A 16,577-nucleotide genomic window follows, 5' to 3' on the forward strand; every position below is an offset into this window, starting at 1 on the left:
AAATGACAGTTAAGTTAATTTCATTTTGGCAACCATCGTACTCACAATGAATTCACATAGACTTAACATTGCTGCTAAAAGCCTCAGATTTCCAGTCTGTAGACTGGATGTAGACTGAAAAATGTTGCCCGCATACTATTAATCTGTAGACAAGGCAAACAAACAAACATACAACAAACATTCATTCGCCTTAGAGAGGAAGTTGCAGCCCTGGTGGATTAGTTTTAAAGTTGACTGAGCTGATCGCACCTGTATTTGTAAATGAACAGATGCAAATGTTGCAGACTTAGAGAATCTGCAGCTCTTTATCTAAAACTTCTGAAAACACAGATGGGGTCTTATAATTCCACTGTCAGCTGACCGCCAGAGGGGTAAGAGTTTCGGTGTTGGCCAAGCCGATGAAATCCCTTGTTGAGACATTAGTCCAGTTACTTTCCTGCCCTGCCTTTTGGTACCTGGCATCAGATATCCTGTGCTGTGTTTGTGTGATCGGTAGGCCTACAGTGGGTGAAGCCCTTTGTGTGACTGAATAGAAGAGCTGAACAGCAGAGACGGTAAAGTGCTACTGCGGACCAGAGGCACCCTGATAAAAAAATGCTTTTCAAGCACATAAACACAGACAAGACCAGCAAATGTACAACAAAGAACTGTCTGAAAATCAAAACCTTAAACAATGACACCATTTAAAATCATCTCAGGTATAAAAATAAAGCTTAAACAAATTATACAGGTGGTGTCTTTTGTATTTCCAACAGGTGAGACTGGGGCACAGTCTTTTTCATCTCTGTGGTGCTACAAGCTGGTTTAAATATTTATTATTTGATTGCTTCAGGTGCCAAATTTTCTATTAAAGGGTTTTAATTAAATGAAGAGACACGCAGGTTAAACAAAGTCTCTAGTTTGGAGGTAAATCAAACAGAAAAGAAAGTTTGGGGTCAGGGGTCAGGGGTCAGGGGTCAGGTCAGGGGTACCCACTACATCTGTGCTACATTAGATTTTCTCTTCATACCCTGAGGTTTAGGTCCATCGATTTTCTTGTTGCTCACCTAGATCTTGTATTTGGTAAAATGATTCATCGTCCACATCATTGTCAAACAAAGAAATCATACTCACTTATTCCAAACTGACTCAATAATTTCATACCTTAAATTAAAACTATGGTGCAAAATCATTTCCAAGACCCTGTCGAACCACTGCGATCCTTATTCGGTGCTCTTGTCCGAATGTCACACACAGTTATTTTGGAGGAAGACATTTCCTTTACCTTATGTACTTGTTAGAGTAGCACGCCTTGGCTCCACTCTTCTTCCCAGTTTAATTGCAGCAGTCTTTATCTGCGACATTCTGAACTGCAACTACAACAAAGCAGGATGGGACACAAAGGCCTGTGAGGCACCCAAAGAGAGGCTAAAACGATTCTTCTTTGCTGAAAAATAAGATCAAACAGAGGGCGGACGTCCCTCTGTTCTCCAGAGAGGGTGTCTCCAGTGTAAAGGGACTGTGGTGATTTTACAGACTTAATTGGTAAGGGCCTGCCCTGCCTCCCTCTCCCTACACCCAGGGCTCGTGTCTCTCAGGCGGGGCAGGTTGTGCTGGTTGTTATGTGCCCATTCGCAGGCAGGCCACCCCATCGCCCTCCTGGCTCAGTTCTCTGTCCCTGTCGGCGCCCTCTCGTCCCGGGGAGGCCAGCGTCCTGTGGGGATGGGGGCTCCGCACCGACATGGCAGCCAGACTCAGGGTCCGAGACGGGTGAGGCGAGGGGGGGCGGTACCTGCTGCGGGGGTCCGGAGACAGCGAAGGGGAGGAAGAGTCCCGGTGGCGTTCCCCACCCGACTGGGACTCCTCCTCTAAAGGGCTCTCAAGGTCAGACTCCACCTCTTCCTCATCCTCCTCCTCTTCCTCCAGCGTGAGTTCAAACTGGAACTTGTCCCCTCCACCACCTCCTCCTCCCCCGACTCCTCCTGAAGGGACAGATCCTCCTGCTCCCACAGCTGCTCCTCCTGGCCCCACCTCGGCATGGAGCTCCACCGGGCTGCAGGGTGACGGGCTGCGGGGGATCATGCTCTGGTACCACTCCCTGTTGTCCTCCAGAGTGTCCAGGATGTCCTGAGCGTCAGGGTGCACCAAGTCCGCCCAGGTCTCCCACAGAGGGTGGACAATGTAGTCGATGAACCCCACCTGGTCATAAAAAAATCAATAATGACGGTAATGAGCAGACAAATATGACAGGATGAAATAAAAAAATATACAGATGCTCTGTCAAAGACATTCTGGGTTAATTTGACTTACAGAGGGAAAATGGGTGTAAATATTATAATTGTACCACTTTGCTGTAATTGGCATAAAATATGTCAGTACAATAGAAACTGTGTTTAGTCAGCAACCAGTTTGGTTCTTAAATCCAGTCCAGAGGACTGACATATGCGCAGAAACAAGGACACCATCCCACCAGACAAAAACTCCCTGTACACAGCTGTGTTTTACACTGTACTTATGAGCTCAGGAAGTGATTTCCATGTTAAGAGTCACATCGTGACTAAAGAATCATAGAGAACAATTGATCTGAAATGAACCTACCTATAAAGTGGTTTACATCTCATTTGGAAAAATCATTTTAAATTTGTTTGCTGTTCAAACGTGTAAAAGAAACGTCATGGTAATCTGTGTATGCTAAAATGTTCTGCAAGATGTAATTAAAATGAAAATTACAATATATTACATTACAACACAGTATCTGTGCAAACAACAACCAATACTGATAGGCTGGGTCAACTGTTCATCAGGTATTAAGAAGGGGGATAAAAAATATATCCAGCTCCATAGTATTAAGAATAAAAACAAACAAACAAAACAAAACTTGGCTGTTGTTTTAAAATAACTGTTTAGCTGTCACACAACCTCAACCTCAACCTCACTTACTGTAATATAATCAATTTAAGAAAGCAGTTGCTTTGTGCGCTCCCTTCTCCATAATGATACTGAGATGATCATTAAAAGAAAGTAATTAAGTGAAATATTATTTTTACTTCACCCAATTAAAGTTTGCATTTGTTGCTTTAAGGGCTTTGTTTTTTGGTTCAGTTTTCTCTTTTCCTTTCCTGAACTGTATCTCTATTTCCTTCATGTGCGTCAGTGAATGTTACCTGATTCTTCTCTATGGAGGCGTTGTGTTTGTCACACATGGGACTGATCTCCATGCCCTTGTCTCGCTCTCGGTCTCCCTGGGTGAAGAACTCCACCATGATGCGGTCCGTCCACTGCCGGTATAGCTCCAGCGGTTTGGTCGGGTTGCTCAGATCGGCGCAGTGAACCATGTTCTGCAGAACCTGGAGGAGAAACGCTCAGTAAGTCTCTGCTGGTGATTTTTTTAGGGACTTGCTTAGTGCAGAGTCTTCAGATCAATCTAAAGTTTTTGACGTTTCTGGAAAGAACCACGTAGTTTCAGACAAAGTTCTGAGATTGTTATTATAGTTGGTTCATTTGGTTGTGCTGAGTTTTTTTTAATTGATTTCCAGATACATTTCTCAATAAACTCAATCTATTATTAGAAACCTTATTCTACATCTGTGCTGGATTGTTTTTCTTGTTTGAAGGCACATTTCACATTTTGCACTGTGAATAAAAGTTTCAAGGTTGTGCTAGCTTAGCATTTAGAGATAATTGAAATTGTACAACTGTAATTAGAACTAAATGATATGGTTCTTTCCAAGAAACTTGTTTTAACTCATAACGATGGATATATGGAGACAGGATAAGGATAAATAAGGGCTTTTACGCTGATGATTTTATGATAACAGTTTCATTTTGATGTGTTTTACCAGAACGCATTGTACAAAACACTTCAGCTGTGCACAGGTGTGATGACCACTCCGTGTCCAGCAGGCAGCAGCAGTGTCACATGAGCAGCTGCTCAGTTTGTTGTGTATGGAGGAAACATGAAGGTGCTTTTGTTCAGTGCCGAATTTGAGCCAAAACAGATTAATGTTCCAGTTTATGCTGCAGACTGAACATATAATTTATAATCACATAGTGATCTAAAGTCTCCGTTCATCATACTGCAAACAATCCACTATCCACATGTGAGCAGTCACAATGTATTGATAAATGACTGCATGTGGATAATGGCTGCATCTGTGTTCATTGTCAGCAGAGGGAGCACTCACCTGAATGCGGTCAGAGTAGTTGTCGAGCAGCAGGACTCCCAGACTCGTCACCTTCTTGGTTTCCACCATTGTCTTCATGTCTGCCAAGAAGTTCATGTGTTTGGACATATCTGTGGCCAGCACCTGAAGAGGACGGCAACCACACAGACAGAGACACAACAAATCCTCAGTGAGATGACGTGTGTTCGTGCCTTTATACTCTGGAGTTCTTCTCTCTCGTATATCTACAGATAACTAGTTCTGAAGGCTTCTAACGCGTTTTAAGAAAGGACGGAGGAAGTGTGTGTATGAAATGATAATTGTGTGAGAAGATTTTTTTTGTCCTTGCATGTTGTGTGGATTTATCCATCGTTACAGAGTGTTTGGGTTACTAAGTCTGATTTGCTGTTGTATCGTCTCTCTCCGCTTCACTGCAGCACTCCAGAGCTGTAACTGTACTGTTTTACATGTCAACTGTGAAGACAGATGTACTTGACCCATACCTATGGAATTAGGATTGTTCCTCTATAGACTCATGTACTAATACTAAATTGCAGTATTTTCTCCTTTTCCCTTTTTGTGTGTGTGTGTGTATGAGTGTGTGTTGTCTCTTTCCAAACTCGCTTTGACTTTCCACTTTTGTTTGTTCTATCAAGCTGAAGATGAAAGAAAGAAGCCATAACTGACCATCACTTGTAACAGTCTGTCAGTGTTTTCACACAACAACTGCATGATTTTGCCAGCAGCCTTTTCAAAGCAGCCTGTTACCAGATACATAAAGATGCTCTTTCAGCATTCTTTTACTATCCACAAACCTTACTGAACCACAAACAACATCTAACAACATAAAAATGATACTGTAGAGTGACAGTTCAGGCACAGTATGACTGAAAAGGAAGTCAATGTGTCACGTAAAAACTGCAGAAGTCTCACCATGTCAATCACCATCTTGCGGAGGGAGTCTCTCAGCTTCTTGCTGAGGTTTTGGAAGATGTCGCAGTTATCTTCTTGGAGCAGTTTGAAGCCCACAGCGAGGTGGTGGTTCTCCAGCACTGAGGCATCGTTGTACATCAGCGCCAACTCAGAACCTGCAGAGATGTAGGTTGAGACGTGTAACAGGACGCCTCAAACATAATTCTAATCCATTTTTCCAGCATACCGAAACAGTGCTCGTGGTATCCCCTGCCTAATTTAGCTCCTCTGCTATATTGTGCAAAACCAGACCCATAATGGGTAGAGCATAATCACCTGCTGACACTGAAGTAAAAAGAGACCTACATGCATTAATCACCTGATTACTGATGATTATGGATTACTAAAGAAAGTGCAAATCAAACTGTTTATCAGTATTTTAAAGGGTCTGAAAGTTTTATAAAATGTTTTAGTCTTAGTGTGTGTTAAACTATTCTTAGGTATTTAAGTATCTCAAAATATTAATCAAAGAAGTATTGCATTAATTTAAAATTCATTTAAAAATGCTTAAAACTTTAATCCCCAAATAGATTTTTCAGGTATTTAAATTTTTTTGACACTGTTTCCAATTTTTAAATATGATTCTTGTTTAGACCAAGCCTGTTAAGGCAGATGTGAACAGAGACAGATGTGGAACCTACTGGTGTTTATTAGGAACTGGTTGGTGACTCCTGGGTGGTCAACATCATGGATCGCACTAGCAAACAGAGCAGCCATGATCTCCAGGTCTGTGAACACTGCCTGGGTTGGAAAAGGGAGACATAACACATTCATTCAAAACAATACATTGAGTGTCAACTAGGCGAGGTTGAGAGGTCTGCTGCAGAGCCAGAACCCTGCAGCTTGCTGTGATTAGTAACTACACCTAAAATCCATATAAAAGTATCCGGAAGCTGTATCAACAGCTTCCCCAGCTCACCTCTAAAGCAGGGGTGGACAGGAGGACATGGGTGGACTGCACCACGTCAGCTGCATGGATGTTGTTGTGATAAGCTACGTCAGCATGGTAGTGGTCCTCCAAGGTCATCATGAAAGTGATGAAGGTGTCAACTGGGATCTTAAAGGTTTTCAAAAGGTCTCTCTCCTGGCAGGGTGAGGAGGAACAGCAAAGAACCAGAGTCACATTAGTATCAAATAACTATTATTAGAAAGTGTTCTCTTTTACTGTGACATGGAGGGCTTCAGATTCTAATGACCCAGCAAGTTGCCATAACGTTGCCTGGAACAGTTTGTTAATTTTGGAAACTAGCAGATTTTTCCCCAAATCCAACGTGGTGCATCAGTCTATGAAATCCACCGTAGCTGCTGACAGATTTCATAGTGACAGTTACTTCTTTACTCCATTTATCCCCACAAATCCGTAAATTATGTCTTAAACCTACAATAACTAAATTTTTTTGGCCACATTTTGGGGCAGCGGAAACAAATTGTGAACACAACAGTGACATATCATCACCTTTTAACTTGATGGTGCTGAAAAACTTAATTTATAGTTTTTATAATGTATCACAATTTCATTCTTTTTCTCCTGTTTGGTGAGGTGAACAGACTTCTAGCTGAGGGATCCTCCTACCTGGAAGACTGAGTACATGATCACCGTCAGAGGGCGGTTTCCAGAAAATTCTGCTATCTTGAAAATATCCAGACCCCAACGATTAATGTCCTCGATCTCCTGGAGAATGAAAACAGGACATCTATGAGACAGAGTGTTTTGTGTGTATGCTTCTGTATGTGTGTAAGTGTGTGTGAAACTGACCTTGGCTAGCAAACTCTCGTGCGGCGTGCTGACTCCAAAGCGAGGGATGCAGGCGGGTGCTAAGCTGGGGCTCTGTGTGGCCTTTTTCACACCAATGATCTGTGACATCGGCCTCTTCTTCTTCTCCTTCTCCTTAGGAGGCGGAGACAGGATCTCCACGTCATGTTGTTTCTCTGCAACATGAACACACAGACATCATGTTGTGGATCTGACTGTTGCTTATATGCACCTGGGCTGTTAGCAACCAACCATTTGCACAAATTACATTACTTACTAACTCCAGCTAATACAAATTCTACTACCAATACTACAGCTGCTAAAATGGATCAAAACTGATGTTGCAGAACCACTGATATTGTCTATTTTATTCCCTGCATTCCTCTTCCTTGCCTACATTACCCACAATGCAACTCAACTGCTGGCAGCTCATTTAGAGATGCAGGGGTGTTAGACTAGTAGCAACTAATGTAGCAGAGAGGAGCGGGCCACAGACGTCTGGTACACTCACTTCCACCCCTCAGATTTTTTTCATTTTCAAACTTATAACGTGGACTCAAGTGACATCATTTGAGGCAGTTTAGCACAGCTCCTTCTGAAACTAAATCAGTGAACTTTAACATATATGCAAAAGTACTTCCCAAGACCTGTAAACAGAATTTGATGTGTAGAATTGGTGTTCACATTTCAGCGGTTTCAGTGGCTACTACTACGACCACTACAGAACTATGCTGAACTATTACTGTACCTAAACGGTTACAACCACTGTCACTACAACTGCTACCATATACAACAAAAATAAATACTTATAACACCTATAAGTAGTACTAGCAAAGGAAGATGTACAGCTTGTAAACATGTGCATAACCGCACATATATCATGAAGTGTTTCATAACATGAAAAGCTGTTATTTTCTAAGCACTGACACATTAAGGACGCTATCAGTGAAGAACCGAACTGAACTTTTAGATGAGGTAATAAAATAAACTAAAAAACAATCTCAGGTCTCTCATCAATAGTATAGCATATAATAGAAGTAGTTTCAATTGCATCGCAAACGGTACTAAATAAAGCTGACCTCACATATAGATCGTCAAATATCTCACAGAAACGTGAAGGTAGAGTTTTCATTTGCAGTGTTTCAATACATCAGTGGGTAGGCGTGCATTTGTGCTTTAACACAGTCACGATCTGTGTTAATGACCTTGTGAGTAACTGGATTTTGCAATTCTCCTGTAGATCACAAAATTTTAAATGCAAATAAAATTATGAACAAAATTAGAAAGAATGTTTGATTTGGAGGTTTTATATGAAGTAGCTATGTAAAATGTAATTGCCATGCAAAAATAGAATTTCAATTACAATTACATTTAAATTTAAGCACTATGTCTTTTATGTGTAAAGTACATACTGTACAAAGACCATGGCTGGAAGGTCACTGACAAACAAGAATGTATACAGGTATAATTACGCAGTAACGGCAGTATATAGCTCCACAGTCAGAACGTCAGAAGTCATAAGTATATATAAATGTATATTAACCGCTAAATGGCAGAGGGTGCAGAATACCATCAGTAGACAGCTAAGGATGATGGGTAAAACCTGTTGCTATCTCAGGAGCTCAGCACTGTTTTGACCTGGCTGGCATAGCACATGTTGCGTTTTTCCGAATGTATGTTTGAAAATGTTTATAGATTGGAGATTTTTTCAAACCCACAATGAAGCGTGTAATCCCTTTCCACCAACAGTATCAACACAATCTCCACATGATTTGTTGACACAAAGGTGCTGTCCCAGCAGACACAGTTGTGTTGAAAATGACTCATCCGTTTTTGTACAAACCAAGAAAATGATAATCCCATTTTGGCTTCACAGACAGCCTGCTGTACCGCACGTCCACTTGTCAGCCTTGGTATTTTCCATCCACATATGTTTATTAGCACAGTAGGAATAATTGCTCGAACAATATCCAGATCTGAGGCCACATACAACCACCATAAGGATGCAGAGCGACCTGAGCGGCAGCGTCACACGAGGTGCTGTCTGGCCTCTCTCACCTCTCTCACAGTGCCTCCTCTTCCTCACACCCAAAACCATGGTGTTCATTTCCGAACGCTGCCGGGCTTGACGCCGAGGCACTCATTATCAGTATGGCATCTGACTGACAGCTCCATCGTCATTTGGCTGGACCTCCATCCTGCCGGCAGGGCTGTTGAAGACTGAGCCTCCTATTGATGCAACACGCCGTCTTATAATATTGCACCCTGTTGCTACGACAACGCCACACAGTGTGTCCGGGAATGCTGTCTGTCGCCGCACTTCCTTCTCTTTTAGGGAAGGACAAATCCTCACCTTCTCCATCTGTCCCTATCAGTAAACAATCTTCTCCTCCTTTCTCTCTTTTAGAAACAAGCTCTCTTCATATTTTCAGTTTAGAAAATCTTCCTTTCCTTAACAATTTCTCCCTCCGTCTCTCTTTCCATGCCTTTAAAATATTAAAAAAATCTCCTCTCCCTGTTCCTTTCTTTCAAAAACAACCTTTATTCTGCTCTTTTTTCTTTACTTTCTTTCACATTTTCTCTTCAATCCTTTTTTATTCCTTGAATCCTTCTCTCCTCCTACTTGGAAAATCTACATCTCCTTTCTAATTCACTTTTAAAAGACCCCTTTTCCTCTTCTCCTCTAATCTTTGCAATCACTAAAATAAGATTCTTCATCTTAGAAGAGCTGGGGAGCACCACAACCACAAAGCTCACTCACATGTCTGAGATAGTACAAAATATAATTTACACATGGTAATTTTTTAACATATCTTGTTGTCCTCCCCGTTTGTATGGTAGACTAAATATTTTTTTCATAAACTTTCTTTTCAACCACTCAACAAACTAACAAAAGCCACTAAAATTACCGTGAAGTTGAATCAACACCACTTTAAAAACATTCCGACAGAAACTGAACATTATGAGGATTATATAAGGATTTAATGCAGGGCTGTTGTGCTAGACTGCATTAGGTGTTCCTGATAAACTGGCAACTGAGTGTATGTTTCCATCCATTTTTTTCAGTCTTAATGTTGAGGCTTTCAGGGAGCAGCAGCCCTCTCCCTTCTCCATCATGTCAGGTGTTAAAACTCACCTAAGAAAGTGCTAGCAATGAACTCTGACACTTGATTCCCTGAGCGGCTTGTCTCTGACAGCTGCGTCAGCTCGCGGTTCAGCATCCTCTTAAACTGTGTGGACACAAAAAAAAACAATACAAACAAAGACGTGGTTAGTCCTGCAGATAAACACGTAACACATACATACATACACTGAACGTAGTAGACATCAACATGGCAGAGAAATTAATAGTGATACGTTTATATAAATTCAAACACATGAGATCCTGTTGGAGACGATGTGCATTGTGGTTCTACAAACTACTGAAAGATCACATTTCCCATATAACTGTTTGCTTTCTTTCCCCCTTCCCCTCTGGAAGAACATGAATGATTCACTGGAATTATTATCTTGCTACTATTTACCTCAGATGGTGGAAATCAATCTATAACATCCACTTCTTTCTTTGACCTCTATGTTTTAATTAAGAACACTTCACTTTCATATGTCCTATCTTGATCTGATTACTTTTAATTTCAATTCATATATTTTATTCAAGTATGATGCACATATTAAATGGGTGTATGTTAATGAGAATATGTAAGACAGGTGCGATATCAAACAGTTAAAATAAATCAAATCTCAGTGTGTAAACAGAATAAAATAGGAGGATGATCAGACATAGGGAGAAACAATATTTACAACATGTTTTACTGTGCATTGTTAAAAATACTAGAGGTACTGATCAAGTTAGTCAGGCTGCACCTAGCTCATCTTACACCAAGTAAGTAAATAATTTATATTACGTTCTTACTTGTCTTAAGGATTTACAGGGACAGGGTGACATGCTCCATCATCTTTGCTGTGGTTTGAAAAATATGCACAGGGACCCCATAGTAGATGAGCGCTCACAGATTTGCACGGTTGCTATCATTTCCAGTTACAGGGGGTTTATTTCTGTCTATATATCCAACAATTCACATTTGCCGAATCTGAAATTCACAGCTTCCACAATGAAATGTGGTGATTTTTTATATTTACTTGTTTATATTATGTTTTAAGCTATAATATATATTTGAATATAATATTCAAATAACTGTGTTGTGTGAAGTAATTTGCACTGCTGCAGCTAAAAACACCAGCATTTCATTCATGCCAAAAAAAAATTTAATCTTTAAAACACAAATGTTCAGTGTTTCCCCCCAGAGTTTTAATGCAGCGGTAGCTTCCACACCGATTATGTAACAGCTCTGGCACGTGGTGGCTGAGGGAGGAGGGGGGCGGGGGGGTATCTGGGTGAGAGACTGTGATGCTGCAGTGGTTCCACACACATAAGGAAACACACAGACACACACTGACAGGAAACATGATCCTGTAGCTATAAGTAAAAATTATCTGTTGATCATGTCCTGCTGCTCCTGTAGCTCCTAAACGCAACTGCTCACTCTGTTATGCTTTTCCTCTGGCTTTCTTCCCTCCTTTGCAGACACACACAGACACACACATACATACACACAAACACACACAAATATGTTTACAAATGACATGCAACATATTCCAGCTTCTACAAACAGAGCCACAGCGTCTAAGAATCTGTTTGACATTACAAAATCATGACAGCTGCTCCCTCTAATGTCTCGTCTTTGCCCTTTTTTTCCTTTATTGGTGTTTCTCATACAAACACACTCATACATGCATAGATGCACACACACGTTTTCAGCATTCTGTTTGTAAACCCAGTCCTGACTCAGATCCGACAGGCGGGCTCACTCAGCATTCAGCCCCCTGCAAAGCCTGCACCGCTGATCAATAGATCCCAATGTAAACAAGGCGATCCAGCAGTGCTCCGTGTCGCTCACCTGTCTGAGTCTCTGGCACAGACAAACCCAGAGTGCCGACGCAGGCATGTCAGCCTCCGCATGTTGATGTCAGAGGTCGGTAAAATCCAAAAAGACAAGCAGACAAGTTTGCTGGCTTAGAGACGGGCTGTAATCTGCTCACTCAGTTCTGCTCCACACTCAGCAGGGGCGGTTTGAACATGAAAAAAAAATAAAGACCACTTGGAAATAGAAGTTCCCACAGTCCCATGTGCTGTCCTGGAGGCGAGTGGGATGGGGGGGTGGGGGTCAGAGAGGAGGGGTGGGGCAGGTTGAGCCAGGGAATGTGGTCTGTCATCGGGGGAAGAAAGGGTGTGACTGCAGTCGCTCATCCAAATACTGTCACACACTGTCAATGAGGAACATAAAGAGGGAGATGGGGAGGGAGAGGCTGTGAGGACTCCACCACCCCAGCTCTCCTCCCCTTCCCTACACACTGTTCCCCCCCTCTCTCTTTCCAATCAGATTTGTCTGGTTTCAGGGGCTGGGTGGAGGGGAAGGATCTGATTGGCTGACTGGGAGAAGAAGGGGGTTTGAGTATAGCAGCCAGACGGTGGAGAGAAGCAGGAGGGAGTGAAGTGAGGAGAAGCTGCTTAACTCTTTCAGCGGAGGGAGATGCCATTCATGAACCTGAACGTTCACACGATGGTTCATGCTGCAGCTGGATATGTCATAAAATCAGGGCTGCACAGTATCGAAGTACATTTACTTGACTACTGTAATTGAGCATTTTTTTCAAGTATTTTACTTGAGTATTATTTTTTTGGAAACTTTTAGTCCATAACATTATTGTACTTTTTACTCTACTACATTTCTATTAAGTACTCATTACTTTGAAGCAAAGCTTTTAGCCAGTGGCATGAATTTTCTTTTATCTTCTAAAGTATGATAGACCATACACTGTGTTCATCACAGTCGAAAAACCAGTGACAGCCACATCCTACACTGTCTGTCGTGTTGCGCTGCTGCATTTTTGATGAGCCCAATCAGATCTTGGCATTGGCCTAAAAATTGACGTTTTAAATTTTAGAGATAAAGGAAGATGTGTTTACCACGACCGAAGACCAAGAGTCTCTGTGAAGCTGAACGAGTCCTCACCTTATTGGATGCCATCTCGCTGACAGAGTGTCTCGTCTGCAGCGTCTCCAGCTGGTCCAAACACCAGTCCAGCTCTTCCAGTGTCTCCATCGCCAGCTTCTGGTAAGGTTCCTCTGAAAGGTCAGAGGTCACACAAACACAGGTCACAGGCAAGCACAAGCCAATGTAACAACTTCATCATGTTTTCTGTACTTTCAACATTACTCGAGATGCTTTTTGCAACTTTACTGAAATTTCATCTTCAGTTAGGATTATACCAGTAAAGGTCACGGACATTTTTGGAGTTACGTTTAATGGAATATCTGGGCACTTTTGGAACCTCAAGTGTTTCCCACTGGTCTTTGTCTTGGAAATTTGAACAAAGGACAGGGAACTAAACAGAGTGATGATAAAGGTACCAAAAACAAAAGAAAAAACAAAAAAAAAATCATGCAGATTTGTGGAATCTAATCATGTTACACTAGGACACATCATTAAGAAATGGACACACCACACAGAAACCAGATCAATTTGTTTGCCCCTGTACAGCTACACACTGACACTCTCTGATAGTATTTGCACAGAAAAACAAATAAAGAAGGCAATAATGGTTTTTAAAAGCTTTCAGCAAATGCAGACATCACTGAAGACAAAGACTTTCATCCCTCTCTAAAATCCCAGAGTGTCACATCATACAGCGATGTTAACACTGACCTGTGAGAGATGGCTTACACGTGGATGGCTGGTTGCTGCTTGAAGGCCGCCTACAACAGGGAGCAGATGAGGTGTTAGTAAAATTGACAAGAAAACAACCAGATGGTCACCCGCTCTGTTTTCTTTGCTCTTACTTGTTTCCCACACGATCTTGCAGATGTGTCAGTACAGCAAAGTTACTTCTCACTGTTCGCAGACTGGCAAGAACCTAAAACAAAAGACATGCTGGACGTAAGACCAGGCCTAAGTAGAGACGTGTGAGACATGTCCGCCTTAATCCTATGACTAAATCGAGAAATGTTTGTCCGTCAAACTCAAACCCTCCATTTATTTTTAATGGCACCTGCTGTTACCATGGTAACCATGTTTTCTTTTAATTGTCAGAGTTCAAACTACATTTTAAAACAGTTTTTATATATTATATTATATTATATTATATTATATTATATTATATTATATTATATTATATTATATTATATTATATTATATTATATTATATTATATTATATTATATTATATTATTATTTAAAAACATGTATTGTAACATGTATACATTTTGGCTTATGGTTCTGGTAAATAGTCACTGGGTGAGGATTCTATCCTGTTCTTTTTTATCTATCCTGGTTTTGCAGAACCAGCACTGCGTGTTGAAGTATTTGTGTAAATGCTACTAACCTGTGCAAAAGGAGTCACTATCATGTCTTCTCCATGCCTACAAAAACCACAGACAAACAAAGACAAACAAAAAGTGAGAAGGGACAGACATGGGACAGAGGGGCTCAGGAAATACCAGGTACCTCCACAATCTCAAAATGCAAACACACAAATAATGACAACAAATAAATTCATTGTCATCAGGATCTTAACAAGGACTTGTAGGAATGCTACTATTGGCTAAGACTGGTTTGTCTTACATCACAGAGGATATAGGGAGAGGAGAGGAGGTTTTACATATAAAACCATTTCTTGGAGGTAAAGGTGCAGATTAGAGTTAAACCTCAGTGGACAGAGCCATAGCTCCACTGCTGCATATAAGTTTGAATAAGATTGAAGTCTAAAAAGGAGGATGACAATATTAAACAAAGCCTTAAACTGCTTAATGGCAAGGAAACATTTATCAAGATTGCATCTATCCAATGAGGTTTAACTTAAACAAGCTCAATAAATCAGCATTAGGTGATATTTTTAGTATTTTGAATCAAATGACTAAAATGACAAATTTGAACTCATAGTTTTGGTTTCTCTGGGCTCATGAGTCTCATCAACCCTGCCATATAAAACTACTGGCAATGGCTTCCAGTAGACAAGCTGAGTGTAGGTTACCCATCCAACATTAAATGGCAAAACAATAAATTGTTTTGTAGCATTTAGCAGCTAAAGATAGATATTTGTCTCAAGAGTTGGTGGCGAATATTAAAATTCCTGGGTGGCTAGAAACTTGTCTCCCATGAGATGCTATATAGTATAATGATGTATAAACAGCCAAATATTTGCTAATAGATGAGCCATGACAACTGAATAACCAGATGTCCGGCCTGTGTCACTCTGAGCGTCAAAAATCACTTAATGCAGATTTAATTCTGCTCTTGCAGAAGGCCTCCAGGATTTGAGGAACTAGAACCGTGTGCAGGTGAGGAGCAGTGTCCATGCATGGGGTGCTGGGAAAGACAGTTTTCTCTCTGAAAGCTTTAGGGTCACAACATGCACCTCATAATCATTCAGACTTCAGGGTAAATCCATGCTGCCAGTGAAAAGTACAGTGTCAGAGTCAAATTTAAGTCAGACTGTACATCCCTGTTGAGCAAACATTTTGACATTAAATAACTTTGGCACTGAAAACCCAAGACTGTAGCGTCCTTCCCTGTTGAAATCAAGGTCTAAGCATCAGAAAGCCATTCTAATCTGTGCTGTATTATCAAATTGGCAAGTGTTTGTACTCCTTTGGATTCACTTCATCTGCCAAATGCTTGCTGGGACTGTTTCGGAAAAACTTTGCAGTGGTGATGCTGAGGGGTGCTGGGGTGGGGGGTGTGGGCGTGGTAGGTTTGACTCATGACAACATGGCACAGCGGAAAGAGATAGACAGAAAGTCACAGCAGTCTTCACACTTTGTCTCACCGAGGTAGCCAATTGACTTCCCAATGCTTCAATCCCTCCTCCCTTCAAAACAAAGGAGGGACAGCTATTGGTGGCCGAGGCCCCATTTACACTCTGGCTTCAAAGAGACTGCTAGCTGCACGCAGAGATTTTTAGCTGTACAAACAGGCAGGAAATAGATAAAAACTAGTTCTGAGCTTAGATTGTAGTTTTGGCTTTAGTTGGACGTCCCAACTAAATTTGATAGTTCTGTTGTTCACGCTGACAAACCCAGGCTCTGCTACCAAAAGCCTCTTTAAAGCCAGATGCCATACAGTAAATGCACTTTTTAGGGTGTAAACAGGACCTTGGGTGGGTTCACATAAATACATAGACAATAAATTCCAATGTTTCCCCAGTAACTCCACAGCAGCAGTATTGATACGATCCATGTTATCTGGTGCTGCATACAGTACAGTACTGTATACGTGGATCAAATGAAGGCATGAAATACAAAATCTATTGTAAACAAAACTCAATTTAGAACGTCACAACTTTTTAAAATAAATCTAAAAAGATTCACCACATTCATTCAATGTTGGTAGTAATACATTTTTCATTTAAAAACTATTATTTAAACATGTATTAGATAAATTATTCTGAATAATAATCTTTCACTGTGGAGGTTTGATACTGATGAGTGACTTGGGAAACATGGAGATTAAGTGATCAGTTAGTATCCAGCACCTAGTCTGGACCCGCTGAATAAATAAACAAATAACCTCAAACACATTTAAACATCGGTACATTACTGTCTGTATCATCTACTGTTATCAGAAACAGATTTCTCTCCAAATCCTATTCAGA

General features: G+C 41.1%; 1 protein-coding gene across 8 annotated transcripts in view; it reads right to left on the reverse strand.

Annotated features, from left to right (window-relative positions):
• Positions 1 to 377: 377 nt before the first annotated feature.
• Positions 378 to 16,577, reverse strand: part of LOC139625958 (3',5'-cyclic-AMP phosphodiesterase 4C-like) — a 94,304-nt gene continuing 78,104 nt past the window's right edge. For 5 of the 8 annotated variants that reach the window (XM_071486055.1, XM_071486056.1, XM_071486054.1 and 2 more), the window contains 14 exons: positions 15,753 to 15,794; positions 14,310 to 14,346; positions 13,769 to 13,842; positions 13,635 to 13,684; positions 12,942 to 13,054; positions 10,004 to 10,097; positions 6,871 to 7,043; positions 6,688 to 6,786; positions 6,034 to 6,198; positions 5,756 to 5,855; positions 5,076 to 5,230; positions 4,164 to 4,286; positions 3,144 to 3,326; positions 378 to 2,178 (listed from right to left, as the gene is read on the reverse strand). In XM_071486055.1, the coding sequence (XP_071342156.1) occupies positions 1,600 to 2,178; positions 3,144 to 3,326; positions 4,164 to 4,286; positions 5,076 to 5,230; positions 5,756 to 5,855; positions 6,034 to 6,198; positions 6,688 to 6,786; positions 6,871 to 7,043; positions 10,004 to 10,097; positions 12,942 to 13,054; positions 13,635 to 13,684; positions 13,769 to 13,842; positions 14,310 to 14,346; positions 15,753 to 15,794 (1,987 nt within the window). In that variant the 3' untranslated portion in view covers positions 378 to 1,599. The remainder of the gene's footprint in view (positions 2,179 to 3,143; positions 3,327 to 4,163; positions 4,287 to 5,075; positions 5,231 to 5,755; positions 5,856 to 6,033; positions 6,199 to 6,687; positions 6,787 to 6,870; positions 7,044 to 10,003; positions 10,098 to 12,941; positions 13,055 to 13,634; positions 13,685 to 13,768; positions 13,843 to 14,309; positions 14,347 to 15,752; positions 15,795 to 16,577) is intronic. The other 3 variants (XM_071486058.1, XM_071486057.1, XM_071486060.1) reach the window with 1 other exon arrangement.

Source organism: Trachinotus anak, unplaced genomic scaffold (genome assembly GCF_046630095.1).
Source record: "Trachinotus anak isolate AG129_WGS33_773 ecotype Australia unplaced genomic scaffold, CSIRO_AGI_Tana_v1 ptg000010l, whole genome shotgun sequence".
Classification (NCBI taxonomy): domain Eukaryota; kingdom Metazoa; phylum Chordata; class Actinopteri; order Carangiformes; family Carangidae; genus Trachinotus; species Trachinotus anak.